This window comes from Leptosomus discolor, chromosome 1 (genome assembly GCF_034619465.1).
Source record: "Leptosomus discolor isolate bLepDis1 chromosome 1, bLepDis1.hap2, whole genome shotgun sequence".
Lineage (NCBI taxonomy): Eukaryota > Metazoa > Chordata > Aves > Leptosomiformes > Leptosomidae > Leptosomus > Leptosomus discolor.
Genome location: NC_141391.1, coordinates 133,576,155 through 133,594,656, shown reverse-complemented (window position 1 = coordinate 133,594,656; position 18,502 = coordinate 133,576,155). Strand labels below are relative to the sequence as shown.

General features: G+C 48.4%; 1 protein-coding gene across 2 annotated transcripts; it reads right to left on the bottom strand.

The window, feature by feature from the left end:
- Positions 1-340: 340 nt before the first annotated feature.
- Positions 341-3,687, bottom strand: LOC147416292 (trypsin I-P1-like). 2 transcript variants are annotated; one of them, XM_086465036.1, is made up of 5 exons: positions 3,648-3,687; positions 3,000-3,168; positions 2,150-2,403; positions 1,227-1,363; positions 341-490 (listed from the first exon to the last, which is right to left on the bottom strand). In XM_086465036.1, the coding sequence occupies exons 1-5, from the start codon at positions 3,685-3,687 to the stop codon at positions 341-343; spliced, it is 750 nt and encodes a 249-aa protein (XP_086321162.1). The 2 variants fall into 2 exon arrangements, with proteins under 2 accessions (XP_086321162.1, XP_086321168.1); XM_086465042.1 differs by lacking the exon at positions 3,648-3,687 and adding an exon at positions 2,677-2,678 and having other exon boundaries at positions 2,960-3,139.
- Positions 3,688-18,502: the final 14,815 nt, after the last annotated feature.

The window sequence follows — 18,502 nt, the reverse complement described above, 5'->3', positions numbered from 1 at the left end:
ACTCTCTCAGCTGTTTCAGATGGTTTTGTAGCACCTGAGCATGGGCTGATAAGCAGAAAAGATGTTCTGCTCCAGAAATGGGTGAAAGACTCCTGAAGATGAGTCTGCAAAATGTTCCACAATCCTGCTAGTTGAGGTACTACAAATATTAACTATTTTCCCCAGAGTAACATTCCCTGCCTCTGTCCTCCGTATCATAACCTATGGAAGTACCCAGAGAAATGCTGCACAAAGAACAGGTGCCTAAAACGCTTTATTTTTTGATAATTTTTGTACAACCAGTCCCAAAACAGAGGAAATTGACGAGGAGAAAAAGCAGCTCATATAGAACCCGAGTGTCTCAGTTGGCAGATATAGTTTCTTTGATCCAGGAGACATAATTGCAAACCTTAGTGTAAACTCCAGGGTAGCCTTTCTGTGCGCATCCCCTACCCCAGGAAACAATGCCCTGGAGCTGCCCGTTGCAGACTACTGGACCTCCGGAATCCTCCTGTGCACATAAAGGATATCGATATTTAGGAAATTATATCAGTGAAAGTGACGAGCCAGAAATCACTGACATTTGAGGGAGCTCCACTGGGCTTTTTCTACACAGAAGTTCTACAAAGGTCATTTCTGATTACTGTGCTACACCTGATGTGTACTGTGCCTTACTTTAGCTCTAAGGGCATCACAACTAAGGATGAGTAAGCTGCCTATTTTTGACAGATGCAGTCCTTGGCAGACGCTTTGCATATGTGTGTCTTAAATATTTTTCTGTCAAATATTTCCACGGAGCTAGGCACATGTAAAACACAGAGCAATTGGCAGGTGTGTTCGTTTTCCAGATTGCCTGGATCTCGCCATACTGGCTATTTCATTTTTGGTGAGTCCAAACCTAACATTTGCGTCCTAAGCTCTAAAGTCACCGTGAGTACTATTGACTCTCTGGTGCAGCACTGCTCCTTTTTCAGTAGCCTAAGGTGCAGGAGGCAGCATAGTCTGCTTGTGGAGGTTTATGGCAGAGGTATTTGCTGTCTCAAAAAAGGGACAATGACTAACTGAGTGGGAAAAAAACTAGCCTCACTCAATGAGCATCTTTCACCCTAAGTCTCCACTGTTGTTCACAAAATCAACATTCAGACATGCCAGTGCATTGAGTATAGCCAGTTCTCCAATATAAAGGCCTCTTCTACTGGCAAAAGGCAGGACAGAAACACATGAGAAAGGAGAGGCAGACGTTTTACCTGGCAAGAGTCTTTCCCTCCCTCCATGAATCCTACACATATCATGTTCTTGGTAATTTGCCCAGGGTAGGCTTTGGTGCACTCGCTTGAGGAGAGTACAGGAGCCTTCAGGCACTGCAAGGTATCTGGATACAGTACTACAAGAAAATAGGGAGAGATGGTTGATAGATCTCTGTTCATTTCAGAGCCTAGAGAAGATCTTTTCTTAGCAGAAAAGTATCACTGGACATCCCGGTTTAGCAGTCGTCATTTTTTCCTCTGAACAGTAATCACAGCATGGATTCCTTTTGTTTAGATGGACCAGATTCTACCCATGGGTCCGCCGTTCTACACTACAGCCATATTAATGTTTCTGATACCTAGAAAATCATCAACTGGCAAGCGTGGAGCCAAGAGCTACTCTTGTAGCACATATGATGGAGGAAACCTGGGTCTCAGGAAAACCATCCTCTCCTCTTTAGCTGTCGTCAGTGGATTAGACACCAGTCACCATCCACACCTCTGACCGTTGCTGTAAGAGAACGGAGCTCCCTTGTAGTAATTTTAGATCCACAGTCACAGGTTTTGACCTTCTTCTGAGAGAACTGACCACTCTATTGACATTAGTTAAGTTGCTAGTGCTTGGCACTGTGCAGCTGATAGCGCCAGGCCACAAAATTTATGGCAGTCTGAACATGCTGGTGAATGGCACACGGATGACTTAAGTGATTCCATGTTCTTAACACAGAAGCAGAGAAAGAACCTTATAAAGGCTTGCCTTTAAAGCAGTTAAATGGTTCCTGTCCCACACAGAGTGATCACTCAAAAAGTGCCTGTCCCACAGCACTTCCCTGTGCTTTAGCCTGTGCTGTTTGGAGTTAATTGTGAGGTCTTAGAGTGGCTCCCACGTCCTCATGATGGGGACATTCCCACAGAGTACTCACTGCCGTTGCTGAGTGTGTTGCCCCAGCCAGAGATTAGACACGTGGTGCCCGTGGCCACACAACTGGTAGGCAGAGGAACTGTTTGGACAGCTTGGTTGAGCTGGGCTGGTTCAGCAAGCTTGATGAGCATAATGTCATTGTTCAGTGTTGCGGAGCTGAAGCCAGGGTAGCGGATGACTTTAGCTGAACTAATCAGCTGCTCTGTCAATTCTGTGACTGCCAGGTTATGCTTCCCAAGCTGCACTTGGAATCGACTGGAAAAGAGAAAGAACGGTGTATACTTTACTGCCACCGACAGGTTATGAGGAACCCCCCCGTTACTGTATACACTCGCTTAAACATCGCTATTGTAGTAGCTGTTTTCATGCAGGTTATCTTCCCTGTCCTGCAATAAGTCCGGGGGATCCACACTGAGATCTTACCCACTTCCAGTACAGGTGGTGAATTCCTACAGGTTTATGTTGTTGAGCTGGGACAAACTGAATATGTAACAGTGCTTTACACAAACATTCTGGAAAAAGGCAAACTGCTATCACCATGACCTCATTCCTCTTCCTGTCCTCCAGTGACTAAGTTTTAGCAAGATTAATGTAATTTATAAGAACTCACAGGCCATAACTTGTTTCTAGATTATCACATTCTCATTTCAGAAAGTGCTCTGCATCACAGAAACATTTGCAGAAGTGGAAAACCCCTTATGTTGCCTCAGCCCAGCTTCCTGAGTGAGCCACCCATTCCCTGGTTGTCTCCTGTCAGCATGGAGTCATTTGCATATTTGGACCCCACAGCTCAGAATTCCTGCTAAAAGACAACTGAAAGAAAGAAGTAGGTTGCGGAAGAATCCACTCACGGATTGTAGCAGTGAGCCGCTGACAGGACCCACTGGCTGTTGATGAGGGAACCTCCGCAAGAGTAAAACCCAGAATTCAGGAACACCTGATAGGGGACAGAGTTCGCTGCACAGGTGTAGCCGCCCACAATCTTGTCATCATCATCGTCAGCGTTGATGGGGAAGGCAACTGGGAGGTAAGAAGAGGCATATGTCAGCATCTGGCATAAGGAATCTTGTGCCCCTGTGACACACCTCACACCGAAAGACCTCACATGTAGGCTCTACTTCTATAAAAGCTCACAGCAACAGTGGTTGGCAAGCACTCACCCACAGTCCAAAAATTCACAGCAGCTTTAGGACCTCCTGGGCCAGAGGTGTTACCTTTATACCTCATAGTCCTTAAGAGAGAGACAGTGGGTTTTTTCAAAGCTATGGACACATTTCTATATTCCTGGGTCATGAACCTCTAGAAAGGCATTCGTTCCCCATTTTGTGACATAAGCGATTATGAACAGACAGCAGTCAAGAGAAGTTGCAGTGCTCTGCCTTAACACTTTTGCAAGTATAAACTGGACTTCACTTTCCCGCAATAGACTACCTTGCAAATCTGCTCAGAAAATGAGCTTCCTTATAAATTACAAAAATCGAATTAAAAAATATACTCACCAGCCACACCAACAAAGGTGACAAACAGTATGTATTTCATGATCTTGACACAGCCTCAGGCCCAGACTGGTGGACTGGAAGTGTGAGCTGCTAGAAATACATTTTTCAAAATGGCCTTATCTCTCATCCAAGGTTTTCTCCAGACAAAAAGTACACAGTGGAAAATTTGAAGACCCAAATGTGGGCATTAACAGCCACTGGTAGAAACTACAAATAACAGATCAGTTAATCATAATCGTTTCCTAAGATAGAGAGCTATTTTAAATTATTTCAGAGGGCAGCCTTCAATTTAAAAATACACTTGGGCTTTGGAAGATGTGTAGTTATTCACCTGTTTCATTCTTATACGCAGCACCTCTTGAGGGCAGCCCTCAGCCCCCTTTGAGATTCCTCTGTGCTGGTGGTGTCATTTTTTTAAATGCATGTTTTTATCGGAAGCTGAATATTGCAGGTAATGGACTGTAAGATACTATGCATTTATTTGAAAAAGCAAAACCAAAACCTCTCAGTGCTAAGTTTGTTAAGCTTATTTTAGCAAATTCCTTTTCTTGAGTAATGGGCGTGTGTGCTTTTTTTATCGTATAGAACACAGTGTTTTCATAAACAAAATTATTCAAAAGTAATGTCAATAAGTGCATATGAAAAAACTACTCTGTGCCCTCCAGCACCTCCCAAGTTCAAAGTTCAAACGTGGAAATGTGCAGCACACCTCTTTGAAAGACTTCTCTTTCCTAATTTCTCTCACCTGTTGTATATGACAATATCAGCCTAAGTGCCAAACCACGCCTTTCATTTAGCTTTGGAATGTTCTATAGAGATTCATTTTTGCCACAGAAGAATTTCAGCATAACATCCTTGATGTTTATGGATGTAATGTATGTGAACAAAAATACCGTGAACACAAAAAATGAGATCTTCTGAAATCCTTCTCCGAAAGAGTGATAATTTCTGTCATGATGCTGAGTCTGCCACAGCTTAATGTGTTTGATGAACAATCATTTTCCAAGCAGCTGCCAACTTCATCATGCTAGCTCCTGAAAGACATGGGATAACCTCAAGTGATTGTAAAGACAAGTCATGTTTCTTTGAGATGCTGAAGTGGCATGAGAGACCAAAGAATAATCTTTCTACACCATTTCTTGATCAATTTTTTGAGAGCCCTGGAGGGCTGCTACACAGAGTGGCAGTATCCAGATGGAAATTTTCCTTCAAGTTAAAAGCCAGGGACCCCTCCAAGGAGCTGCATGAATTGTCTTGGGCTTTAAACCGGTATCAGTGCACAGTTTTCTTAGAAACGTGTTTTTTCCTGAGAAACAAATAAGGAGTAGAAGCTTCCTGTGGAAAAGGGAAAGAGCCGTAGCAGGACTAAGCACGGCAAAATTTACCAAAGCTATCTAACCAAGCAGAGCAAGAACAATTCCCAGTCTACGATAGTGTATAATTTGATCTCCCTGTGGATGTATAATTTCTTTGTCCAAAACATGCCATTGGCATAGAGGCAGGCTGCCATCAGGTATTATAAAACAACATTTTTCCTGAGATACAGCTCTAATAACCTGTTAGGTAACACCTAGGCTATGAAGGACAGCTTTGTTTTCCTTCTTTTCACAGGGTTTAATATTTGGCTTAGTATCTGCCCAAATTTCAGGAAAATCCAGTAATTTGGCATCGGAGTTGGGAAGCTCGACCATACCTGCCTTTATCTTGGGACTTTTTTTGTTTTACTTAATCTACTCTGATCTTTAACTGATCAGTTATTCTCAACAGCAGGAAAGGCATCATACGGGGACGACTGGTAATCTCCTCGAAGAAAAAGCTCTCTCTGAGACTCTCTATGCTACTTGCTTAAGTCAACAAGAGAACACGACTGACCTCTTCCCAGGCTGCTGCCAGAGCTCATGGCAAAAGTCCTGGGTCATAGTTCCTGTGTTCCTAAGGCCTTGATGGTTCCAGAGGCTCCCATGAATCCCAGAACTCCAGGGTGCATGCCAGCAGGGCAGCTCATGGAGCAAACTGATCTCAAATGAAGGCAAATGGGGTGTTTGTGATGCACAACTCAGAGTACGTCCAGCAGATGCGCTGCTTCAGAATAGCCGTTCAGGCCTTTCAGTGAGAGCTGTGAAGGATGAACAGACTGCTTTGCATTCGGGGTGAAATTGGAACACCTCTTCCCACCCCTCCTTTCTTTCTTTTAGAACACACATCCCTACCTTCTTCTCAATGCTGCTGAATGTTCCACAGACCCATTGTAAGGTTTTTTGTCAGAGTCTTTCAACAAGTACACTCCAGAGGATATATCTCCAGCTGCAAACAAGTCTCTCATTTAATGCAGTGATGCTGCAGCAGAATGCTGGTGGCTCCAGGGGCACGGAAAGGAGGAGGATTGGTGACTGGAGGGCAGCTGTGTTGGTTATTATCAATGGAGAAGCAATGGCAGCTTGCATTTCTAGAAATCCGTGTTCCTAGTTCAAGTCTTTCAGTCAACTGTAATATGACTGGACTGAGATAATATACATTTGTCCAGGCTGATGCGAGATCGTGGGAAAGGGGAACCTGGCGAGACAGTGGGCTGACAGAGATAAACCTTCCCGGGAGCATAAAGCAGAGGAGTTTCTGAGGCTAGTCCTTGTACATCTCACAGAGCTTGGTGGTGGAAGGCACTATGGATTCTCTCTGCCCAAGTCTCTCCTGCCTGGGAGCAGCTGGTTGAGAGATGTCCCATCTGAGCTAGGAACATCAAGTGCCCAGTTGCTGGTGGCAAGGAGAGTGTCTGGGGAAGGGGTTTGCATCTTCTGCTCTTTGCATCTTCTGCTCTTTGTACCTATAATCGACAGTCAGAGACAGGCTCCTTGCTTATGGTGTTCCTGTGCAAGACAATCCTCTGGGGTGTGGGAAGAAAACATTAGAACTTCAGTATTATATGTATATAATTATCAATTACTAAATATACATATACTGTTGGTGTGTGCTCAAAAATATTTTACTGATGGGGGGGTGCGATCAAAAATGTTCGGAGACCACTGTTCTTGTTTCAACAAATACCATACATGTTCTTTCTTACATTCTGCTATAACATCAGCCTCCGACTCTGCAGAGCCTTCATGTTCTCTCTGATTTCTTCACTACTAGGGCTGCCTTCCTCTCTCCTTGCCCCTGGCTTCCTCCAGCAAATTAGAAGTCTGCTGGCACTCTCAGGTGCATTTGCTGTTTTCCATTTCTCAACCTACACAAATGTGCACCGTGTGCTTTCCACCATGACACAGCTGTTGAAAACTGTTTCAAAGGTGCCACGGAAGTGAAGGTGGCAGTGTGAAGGCTGCACACGTTTCATTTGTGAAGTTCTTTGGCAGCTTTCCGCTCTCCTGTTCTTTTCCTCACTCAGGGCAGTAAAGACAAAGCCTCATGTTTCAAAGTAGCACAGAAAGAACTCAGGAGGCTATTTCAGGAGTTGCTGTGAAGACGTCTGAAATTTCAAACTGTTATAGCTCTTGCTAATTCCTCTGTAGCTCACTGGCTGTTGCTACACTTTAAGAGAACGGGTTCAGACCTGGTGCTGTGAAACTCAATCCTCTTTCTCTCAGTTGCTTTTCCTGGGGATGCTGATGATGACAAGATCGTGGGAGGCTACAATTGCCCAGAGCATTCAGTTCCCTACCAGTGTCCTTGAATGTTGGGTATCGCTTCTGTGGCAGTTCACTCCTCAACAACCAGTGGGTCCTGGTCAGCTGCTCAGGGCTAGAAATGTATGGATTCTAGTCAAATCTTGCGAAGCCACCAGATTCGGAATATGGTGCCTAGCAAAAGAAGAGAATCCAAGGTGGCAATGTATCTGAAACCAAAGAAGAAACATCACCCTCTGTCTCCCTGTGTTACGTGATCTTTCCAATATTCCTCCACTCTTGGCATCCTTTTCTGTGCATCCTAACCTGATTTTCTGTGTTCATTTGCATGTCCATGAGACTTGCTTTTGTTTTGCGCTTTTTCATCCCTCCAGATCTTTTCTATGGATCTTTCTTGTCCTGAATTTAGGGCATACCTCTGCAGAGAGAGGACAGATCAAAGATCATGCTCCTCTACAACAGGAAACGTAATTTTCCTTCCCTAAGCATTGTTCCAGGTGTCCAAAGTGATCCGTCTATGCTCGCATCATTGACACAGTTGCTAGATGGGGGTCCACTGGACAAGACACCCAACTAGCAAGGCTCTTCAGACTCTGTCTTTCATGAAATCTTAAAGCTCCTAGAACTCTGTGACACATACACCTTTGATTACGGCAACACTCCCTTACTGTGTTCCAAGTGTCTCTCACGTGGCGTCAAGTTGTTCTACCCAATGGTTAACTGCTGCTCTTCTCTGCTGGTCATTTTGCAGCCATATACAAGTGAGGATGGGAGAGTACAGCACTGATGTGAAGGAAGACAGTGAACTAGTCAAGAGTGACGCATTAATCATCCACCAACCTAAATACAATTCAAGAAGCCTTGATAATGACATTATGTGGATCAAGCTGGCAACCACCATGGACTACACTGCTGACATTCAACCCACAGCTCTGCCTGGCTCCCGTGCCCAGGAGGGTCCCGAGTGCCTTTTTCAATGTGAAGGAACACACTGAGCAGTGGCTGTGAGTATCAGTGTATGTTGCGTGTACCTGGTCACATTTCTCCTGCTCTACTGCCAGGTTCATGAGATCCATGTACATTTCACTCCTGCTCTGCAGCCTTTCCATGTTCTGCCTGTGAGTTCCCCAAACTGTCCTTTGAGTGCCGGTGTTCCTCAATCAACAATGCCCTTTGCATTTGCTCATGCAGGTCAGAAGGATTGTCCTGCTTTGCTGGATGACTCTTGCATACAGGTCTACAGGTCTTTCTGTTCACTGAGAGTGCTGAATCCCAAGATGAAACCTAATTTTTGCTGCTCTCTCAGCAGCCAATTTCCCGATGTTCTCCAGTGACCGAGAGCTCTCCGTGTGTGTGTGTATAACAGTGTGTTTTCACAACAGACGAGGTGTGTACAGGGAATGTGTTCAACACGGTTTGTGAGTGTACACATGGAATGAGTGTGTGTGAAACTGTGAGTACACAGGAGTGTGTCTGCATGCCATGGTGTGTAATCAACAACGTGCATGTGCAGTGATGTGTATATGTGTATGTCCATTTGTCCATGTCCCATCCACCCCCAAACATGATTTCCCTGAAACTCTTTTCTCGCTGGCCTGCTATATCAGGGAGTGATTTGCAACAGGTCCAGGGCCTGGGATTGAGCTTCATTTATCTGGAAACCAGGAGCCCCAGAGACCTCAGGTAACTGGCAGTGGAAGGATAGGTGCAGAGACTCAGTGTCACTGGAAATAGCCTTACTAGGGGCAGCGTGGAGGAGAACCTGCCTAGCTCTAGATGGCCACAAAGGATGCCCAAGGGAGACAGGATGGTCTCATTTCTGGCACTCTCTGGGGCACGATGCACACTCTTCAGGCAGAGGGGGTCCGAGGGAACTGAGTGCCTGAATGCTGAGGCCCTCTTTCCTTCTATGGGGAGATTCCAGGGCTTCATGGAATAGAAGTGAAGGAATGGGGGAGGAGCCCAGGTGCCCAAGCTGTACTGCAGGATTAAAGACCCACGTGTGAGGAATGGAAGGTTTTGCTTTTCTTTATGGAGGGTGAGGCGTAGGGCCTGGTCAGGGGTGCTCCAGCACATACTGTAGCTGTGGGGAGAAGGAGATACTGTCTAGCACGCAAGTGAAGTATGTAACATCACAGTCTCCACCTGTTGATCCAGCGTCTCCTGCTTAGCACCTGTGTGCAGTTTTCCTCACACCTTTCACTGAACTTTCCTCAGAGAAATACTGAGCTGGGTGACACCCCAGTAGCTTTCTCCTCCCTGGCATCATGAGGCGGAAGTACCACCAGGGATCCTAGCACATTTCCACTTGTTTCTCCTTCCTTGTTGCCAGGTAGAGCTCCAGGCACAAGGTACGAGAGTTCCTATGAGGAGGGAAAGGTGGTGCCAGCAGGGCTCAGCATGGTAAAGTTCTCTGTCATTTGTTGCCCAGGTTCCTTTCACCCTTGCCACTCTATCAGCTGTTCATCCCTGCGCACATCGGGTTCCCCAGGTAGCCTATGCTGAGTGGAGTGTGCCCCATTCAGGAGGCCATGTGGCTGTCCTTCTGAGCAGAACCACCTGAGGGCGCGGTGGAGAGCATGCCAATGGTCTGACTCTGGCGAGGCTGTGCGCAGATCAGCAGGGATGTGTCACTCACAGAGCATGACTGAATAAAATTGCACCGTACAGCTGCTTTCAAGACCCTAGTGGTCTCACTGGCTGTATCCCAGCAGCATCCCCCACTCCCCCTCTGTAGGACAAGCTCACTCCTGTTAGAGAAGGAAACCACCTTGGACAGGTTGATTCACAGGGTAGAGGGGGCAATGACACAGACAGTGTTAGTCCTTGAGTACTCCTTGAATTTGCCAGGCAAAGAATGCTCCTGAAGCAGAGCTGCCAGAAGCCCTTGCCCCAGAGACGGCACCAGGCTGAGACACGCAGGGCTCCCCAGCTAGGCCCCAGGTCCCAGGGGGAAATTGACTCTGGAGGAACTTGGCCTGTCAGCAAGGAAGGTGGAGGGAGAGGCCACCCTGGCCCAAATCCTCAGCACCTCTTCTCCTTCATGCCTCACCCTTTGGGCCACACTTGATTCTCCCTTCCTATGCTAGTGCATTGACTGTTCCTGGGCTCTTCACAGGCATTCACCTCCCTCTCCTATCCCTCTTACCAGCTCTGCCCGGCCAGGGCAGGCGGGAGCTCTGTGTGCACGCACACACACATGCATGCACACATACACATGTGTGTGCACACACCATGCGCGCACACACACACACACCCCTACAGTGACCCCTCATACACCTCCCATCCCCATCACAGTGATCACTGCGCCAGCCTGGAGCACTTCCAATACTGAAACACATGTGTGACCAGACTGGCTGGAGAGGGCAAAGGGACAGTGTGGGGCAGCTGAGACCCCTATCCCACTCTTTCCTTTGTGATATTCAGGAACATTCCCAACTCTGCTGCAAAGAGTAAGAGAAACTAACTGCAGTGCGATTCACAGTTCTTTGCAGGAGAGCAGCTGGAAGCTGCAGGGACTATTTTGCTCTTCAGAGAAAGGGATGGGGGAAGAGCTCCACTGCAAAGCCCATGAGAGCCCTCAGCAGGCAGAATGCTTGGGCTGTTGTGATGTCTGTCTTGGTCCTGCCTCTCACTGACATTGATTGATATGCTCACAGTACTGCACAGAGAAAAGGAGCCCTCAAACAGCCAGCAGTAAAAGAACAAAGAAACAAACCAGAAAAAAAAAAAAAACACCAACAAAAGAACAACAAAAAAGCAGCCATGGCTACAGGACAGAGGAAAAATCCAAGGGATCTATGTGTGTCCTCCATGCCTCATTCCTCTGTCTCTCAGGGACTTCAGAAGGAAAAGGGGAACTCGGTACATTCCTCTGCCTTGCACACACTCAGACTGCCGTGCAACCTCAGCCTAGTTCTCTCCATCAGCCCCCTTCTCTCCCTGCCCTGCACACTGACACCCCCCCCCCCAATCTCTGCGAGCTTTATACTTTCCTGTGGTTGTGTTCATCATTCCTCATTGTTCTCAGTCAGCCAATCCTTTCTTACATGTCCTGCCCAACCCCAGTAAGTCTCACCCTCTCTCGGTTCTTCCTCTTGACTTATCTCTGGGCAGCTACAAAAACCGGTCCCTGAAAGACCAGGGGCTTTTCCCCCATGATTCCCTGCTGGTTCTTTGTGGCCATGCTGGCCCCTATAGGTAAGTGAACACAGCTTACTCCTGAGCACCTATGTCAATTGCAGTGCTGCTGTCCCAGCTGCGTACCCAGTTTCTGGCAGTGCTGCATTCCCCAAGGCTTCCTGTGCTGAGGACGCACTGTGGATGAGGTGGGCAGGAATCCCTGAACCTCCTGCAATGGCTGTCTACTTTTTCTTTTGTGCACAACCACCAAATGGTTCCTTTTTTGGACACAAACTGCTCAGGAATGTTTCTTGCCTATCAGAGAGAGATTATAAACTCACCTGCTGATCTGAAGAGCTGTCCCATCGTTTCCGCTGCTCTCTAGCCTGTCCTGTTCCTTCTCACCCTCTTCTCTACCAACCCACACTGCCTAGTTTACGTTTTTCCTTTTTTTTTCCCCTCCTCTTCAACACTCTTCCTTTTCCCTTCCAGTGTTGGCTCTGGAACAGTCCCCAGACACAGCGACACAAGAAGGCCAGTCTGTGAATCTGAGCTGTTCCAAGAAGCAATCCTCTAACACAGCTATGTACTGGTACAAGCTGCCTTTGGGGAAGGACTCCAGGCTGATCCTAGTGGCTTCTGCATTCGAAGGTGGTGGAGCAAATGTTGAGAAGGATTTCCGAAGCCATTTCAAGAGCAGTGAGATACAAGGAGACAGGATGACCCTCTTGATAGAGCATGCCTTTCTCAACGACTCTGGCATGTATTACTGTGCTGAGAGTGGAACACAGTGGCTAGGCTGCTGAAGGAGCTAAGCGCAAACCTCCCCCTGAACAAAAGGCACCTGCTTTCCTCCTTGTTCTGCACAAGGCAGGATGATCCCTTTCCACTTGTCACCTCCTCTGCTTCCTAGCCTTCCCTTACTCCTCTTAGACTCTGTGAGTTTGTCTGCTTTCTCTCCTTGCCATCTCTCCTCCTTGTCTCCCTCTTGGTTTAACTCTCATTTACATCAGATTCACGTCCGTCAGCCCTTCTTCCCCTCTCTGCCTTCCTTTCTCTCCCCACCACCTTCTTTCTGTCTCTCTTCAATCTGCACTCCACAGGCTTCCTCTCATTTGACTCCAGCCGACCCTGCTTGCCACTCTCGGTGTCAAACAGAAAGGATGCTCATGTGAGAAGTTCATGGTTAGATAAAGGCAAGGCCAGGCAGGTGGTGTGATAGCCAGTGCCAAGCGGGAGCTGCCCACACGCTCCTCCGTTACAAGGACCTGTCTGAGGTTGTCCTGTGGCCAAGGGATATGTGCAGCACAGTACAGGCCCAAAGGCCGCATGGTACGTGCAGCACAGCACAGCACAGCACAGTCCTGCCCCTACTCAGGTTAACTGCGGATCACTAACTCCTCCACGTACAGTGGTCTCTGTGTCAGGATCAGTACCTTCCACCCCTTGATCCACGTACAATTCAACTTTCCCGAAGATATTATATAAATTACAGTTATGTTAGCAAGCTGTGCAGCTAACAGAGTTTCCTGACAGCTTAGAGCGTTACGCCTGTTATAAGACACATCAGTGGGCAGCACAGGCTGGCATGGGGCACTCAACGGGTTCCGACGCTGAGCTTCTCCTGCTAACATACAGGCTTCTCAAGCCCTAAGCACAAGGCCCAACAGAGCAGGCATGGCCTATTTGAGATCACTAACTCCTTGAACACCGTGTGTTCTGCACGGCTCCCAGTACACTGCCCTGCCACCTGCATGCCCCAGGGAACCCCACGGAAAATGGAGACCCTTTCCATGGACACATCAAGCACAGCCTCCTCTCAGATGGAGTGCTGTGGGTGTGTGGGGGGTGGGGGGTTTCTTCCTGTTGCCTGCGCAATTTAGCCCACCCTTGGTTCTTTTCTCCCTTTTCTTTTGAAGAATCCAAGGTTGTTCCTGAATCTCCTGTAGGCTGTTTGTGGAAATGAACGCAATGGGGCACACTTGGACCTGTAACAGAGGGTCTGGGAGCTGGAGGCATTGCTGCACCCATCTGCTAAAAGGACACAAGGGAACATCTTCACTGCAAAGCCCATGGCAGCCTTGAGCATCCGAATCACTTGCTCTCTTGTATGGGCCAACCTTCCACTGCTGTGCATTGCTGGGCCCACAGCACGGCACAGATGTTCAGAGGCTCTCTCAGGCCTTTGACACACACAGTATGCACCAGTGTACACAAACTGTGAGCCTCACTTCCTGCCTGCAGTGGTTTCCCACAGCCTTGGGTTGGTGAACAAGGCTGTGCCCCGCGTAGAGAAGAAGACAGGGTTTTCTCCAGCTCTGTCCATCCTCGTCCTGCTGCTCCTTTGCAGAATGCTACAAAAAGGAGATTATCAGCTCTTCTCTGACATGGAGAAGGTAAGTCTGTACCAGCATATCCCACCACGAACACCCTTCTCCTCAGAAATCGCTCCCTGGGGCACTCTCCCAAGACACAGTCCCAGTGCAGAGCCAAAGGCAGCCTTTTCTCTCCTTGAGATCTCCCTTTGGAGGAAGAGAAGAATGGTTACAGAACTCCTCTCTGTCATGCTACAACAGCTATCAGGATGACAGGTCAGCAGCCTTTCCCATACCTGGGCAACATCACAAGCAGCACCGGGATAAGCAGAAAATATTCCACATTGCAGCTTGCAGTGTTGGGAGTCTCTGAGTGTGAGGGTGTCTAGAGAGGAGACTCAGCTGAGGGGCACAGACACAAACATGCATTCCTGAGCGCTCTTGCTCTACGCTTCATTTGGTGCCTCTTTGTGCATCCCTGTGCTGTGCCCACACTCAGGCTGCCGCACAGCCCCATCATGCTGCTGTAATGACGCTTATCTCCCGCCTACATATACACACACACATAGTCACACACAGCAGGAAGTCAGTGGAGAAGGGTACATGCACCTCATGTCTGAACGCAGGTGTCGCTCCCCAGTGTTCCCAGCCAGCCAACTGCCTTCTCACGGTTCGAGCTCCTTCTCACCACCCTGCCCACCCGGAAGGAGACGTGTCTCTTCCTCTCTTAGCCTTTCCTCTTCGCACATATCTGTGCCACTGCTACCATTAAGGCAGGTTGCTGGAAGGAGGTGGCCTTTCTCCATGGTTCTGCACTGGCTCCTTTTGTCCATTGCGGCCCCTGTGGGTAAGTGAACTTTCCTTCCGCTTGAACAGCCGCAGTGGAGCCGGTGCTGCTGTCTCAGCTGTGTGCCCAGTTGCTGTCAGTGTCCCATTCCCCAAGGCTTCCAGGGGGAAGAAGGGCAATGAACAAAGTGAGCTTTTCCTCAGCATCTTAACACGAAAAGCTCTACAGATCTACAAATTTTTTCCTGTCCCATTTTAATGCTTCAATTGAGAGTACTGAGTCATCATTTTTCATAACAGATACGCTGTTGTATTTGAAGATGCTTTGTGCTTTTTTTCTCTTATGCATCTCTCTTAGAAAAACAGGACATTGTCCCATAGCTTGCTGACATCCTTATGCCACCTTACGCCATGTCATACGTCAACAATGTGTTTCCGTGTCCCCCTCAACGTGTTTTACTCCTCACATCTCTTCCCTTCTCTTTCCAGGCCAGGCCCTTCAGCAATCACCAGACACAGTTGTCCGAGTGGGAGACTCTGTGACTCTGAACTGTTCCCAAGAGGTGAAGCCATTCTCAACCATGTACTGGTACAAGCTGCCCATGGGGAAGTATGCCACTCTGCAGTTGGTTGTATACTCAGTAGAAGGTGGTATGGCAGAGATTGAGAAGGAATTCAGAAACCACTTCCAGTCCAAGGGGACTAAGGGAAACCACTTATCTATGGAGAAGGATCATGCCCTGCTCAATGACTCAGGCACATATTTCTGTACTGAGCAAGACCCACAGTGACTCAAAAGCTGGAGCAGCATAGCACAAACCTTTCCATGCAAACAGGGATCTGCCCCCCAGCCACACACAGTATTTGACAATACCCCATATTCTCCTCTTGCCCTCCAGCTCTGTCTGTTTAAGGAAAGTAGTTGTATTGTCTGTCTGTCCTCTGCCTGGTCTCTAATTTCTTCCCTGTTCTTTCCCACCTCTGAATCACCTTCTGAGTCTCCTTCTCCTTGTACTCACTGCTTGCCTCATTTATCTTCCATCCCATAGAGTGCCTCTCACGTTCCTCCTCTAATCTCTTTCTCTCTAACCCCTCCTGCTTTCTTCTCTGTCCTCTCTCACACCTGTCCCTCTCCTATCTCCTACATCCTCTTCCATTTCTTCTCCCTTTCAGTCTGTTACACAGGGGTAAGCAGGATGTGGAATAGTTCGCACAGCCAAGGCCAACCTGCAGTTGAATCTTGCAGGGATCTCAGAACTGAGCACTCCCGTACTCATGTGTCTACGACCTTCAAGGGTCTCCTGGGATTGCTCATGCTGTGGTTTCTGAGAGTACAGGTGCCTTGCTGGTAACCCGAGGCTCAGAACGCTGCTGTGCATGAGGGGCTCCAAGTTCTGGAGTGCCAGCAGGACCATGCCAGCAGGACCATGCCACTGAGTCCTTCTGTGTGCATGCTGGTCCCTTAGCCCCACCAATCTCTAGAAAATGGGCATGCTGCTGTGTGCCAGGGACCCTGAGTCTCTAACCTGTGACCTGGACTCACTGATGTATGCGATGTAGCCCAGGTCTCGATCACATCCGGAGATGGAGGATGGTCCTGTAGGTGAGGAGCCCCAAGCTGCAAGATGCTCTGTGGCAGTAACCCACCATACCTTTGGCTCTGTTTAGCCAGAATGGAGCTGTCAGGGCCAGGAGGGGGGTCATTTCCTGCCCCCTCCTGCTCCACACTGGGGAGGCCACAGCTGTGGACTGGGACCACCTTGTGTCCCCAGGACAAGGGAGGTGTCCATCAGGGGTCTTGGAGATGATGAGCACTGTAACACAGGGCAGGTGGGGAGACATTGAGGGTTCTGGGTTTGTGAGGCCAGAAGAAAAGAAGGCAGGCAAGCATTAGTTGCAGCCTCTCATTCCCCGGAGGGAGCTGTGGACAGGCTGGAAACAGACTCTTCTTGGAGTTGCCCAGGAAAAGACTGAAAGGTGATGGGCACAAGCTGGGACAGGGTAATCCTGCTGAGGCAGAGGGACAAATCCTTTGCCAGAGGAGTGAGGCAGCCCTGGGACAGGGTCTGGTACTCGAAGGAGTGGTTTGCATCTGGGGAAACTTTCCGAACTGCTCTGGTCCAGGCCCTGAGAGACCTGCTCCAATTCCAGAACCAACCCTTACGTGAGTAGAGGGCAGACTGGAAACCCTTAGATACCACTGCCACAAATACCTCTGTGAACCTTTGGTGCACTACAGCTTTCAAGAAGAATGGGGGAATGTTTGGATGAGAGAGTCTTTGTGTTACTCTCACAGACTGCTGGTTCTCCATTAAAGTCCTGAGAGAGACAAATGTGTGTTAATCCTCTCTGGTTACGGGAAGAAGGGGAGAGAAAGTTCCTGTTTATGGAAGGAAGATGCCCTCTGTCCCTTTTCGCTATGCAGACCATTTCACGGTTCTGGTGTTACAGGTGAACACCTGAAACTAGCTCTGGGGTTCTTTAAAAAAACCCTGTGATTTCAAAAAGATTCTAGTGGGGATTCCAGTCTAGATCATGGCCCCAGGATCTGTTCAATATGAGTGTCCTCCAACCTTGACTTACATCCAGTGCTCCTTACTCCATCACACAGAAGAGCTTGGCTCCCTTTCAGCCATCGGTGCTGCACTCCACTCTACGTAGACCTCTCTGCACCAGACCAACCCAGCCTGGCTGTCCCCGCCCCCGCTTCCCTTTGTCCCTTTGTTGGGACGGGATGGGTGCCTTCTCTACGCCCCTTGGTGCATGAGGCGGAACCAACTCACACGCCACTTACATCCTGGCCATTCAAAGTACTGTTGACCACGATCTGGCTGTCAAACCTGCCTTTGCCCTAGGAAGACAAATAGATGCCACGCTTTGTCCAGTTAGAAGCAAGGGCCACTCTGTAGCCCTGCCTGGGGCCAATGTTCAGCCACGAGCCCAAACTTCTGCCCACACAGGTCCAGCCTGGGAACTGACTGCTCTGCACTCAGGTCACCAGGTTATGGGGCGCAGAGAACTTCCCCAGAGAAGGAGAGGTCATAATCCACTTGGGGATTTATCCCATAATCCCCCTGGGAAGTAATTCCATAATTCTTTGGGGATTAATCCTATTATCCCAATGAAAATAACTCTGTAATGCCGTGGATGACTAATACCATTACCTTCCTGAGGTAAGTCCCATAAACTTTGTGAGGATTAATCCTGTAATCTCTTGTAACCTCTTCAGAAAAAACCTGAAAGCGCATTTGGGATTATTCCCAAACTACACATGGGTATTAAGCAAGTAATTGCAATGTGATTAAACCCATAACTGGAATTCTATTTATCTCATAATCCCAGTGGAAATGATCCCGTAATCCCTACCAAGAAAGAAGCCAGAAATATTCCTGAGACAGAGACCATCCAAATTTTCCCCTGAGGAAGAATCACGGCTGCAAATGGGGTGGTTCAGGATGTCTAAACCTTTTTGGACAATTCTGCATAGCAGATATAAGGGGTTAATTTTTCTGCCCACAGCTCCAGTGGCAGCACAAGACTACATCTCAGGGAACCCAGGTATCCAGACTCCCAGCCCTAAAGCCCCAACCAGATGGAAAACTTGTTGCCTTGGATCTCATCTAAGAGGTTCCCAGTGGTCTTAGGAGAGAGCTAGCCAAGAGCGCTGAAGCACCCCGGGGTTTTGAAGCAGAACAGGTACCCTTGCCCCTTCCCACCAACCTCTCCCCACACCCAAACCCCTAGAACACAGGCTTCCTATTAAACTTTCTTGGATATTTCTGGGATCTGGATACACCACTGTGTCTCAAGCCCCCCCCACCGTGGCTCAAGTCCTCAGCTTTGGGCCCAGCCCTGCCCTGAGAGGAGGAGAGAGTGAGGTCCTCAGGAAGACCTCCATCTCCACCACCCTGGTCCTGCCCTCCCCTGCCAGGTTCATTACTCATTGCACATTCCCTAGAGACAGTCTCGCCCCAGCCAGCGCCACCACTGCCCTGTGTATGTTTTCACCTGG

Bases quoted from the DNA above. Each gene is read 5' to 3' on its own strand.
- LOC147416292 (XM_086465036.1), bottom strand. From the start codon at position 3,687: ATGAAATACATACTGTTTGTCACCTTTGTTGGTGTGGCTG. The intron at 2,404-2,999 runs GTGAGTGGATTC...TCTCTTTTCCAG, and splicing joins GCGGCTCACTGCTACAATCC to TCGATTCCAAGTGCAGCTTG. The intron at 491-1,226 runs GTAAAACGTCTG...TTATGTGCACAG, and splicing joins GAGGGAAAGACTCTTGCCAG to GAGGATTCCGGAGGTCCAGT.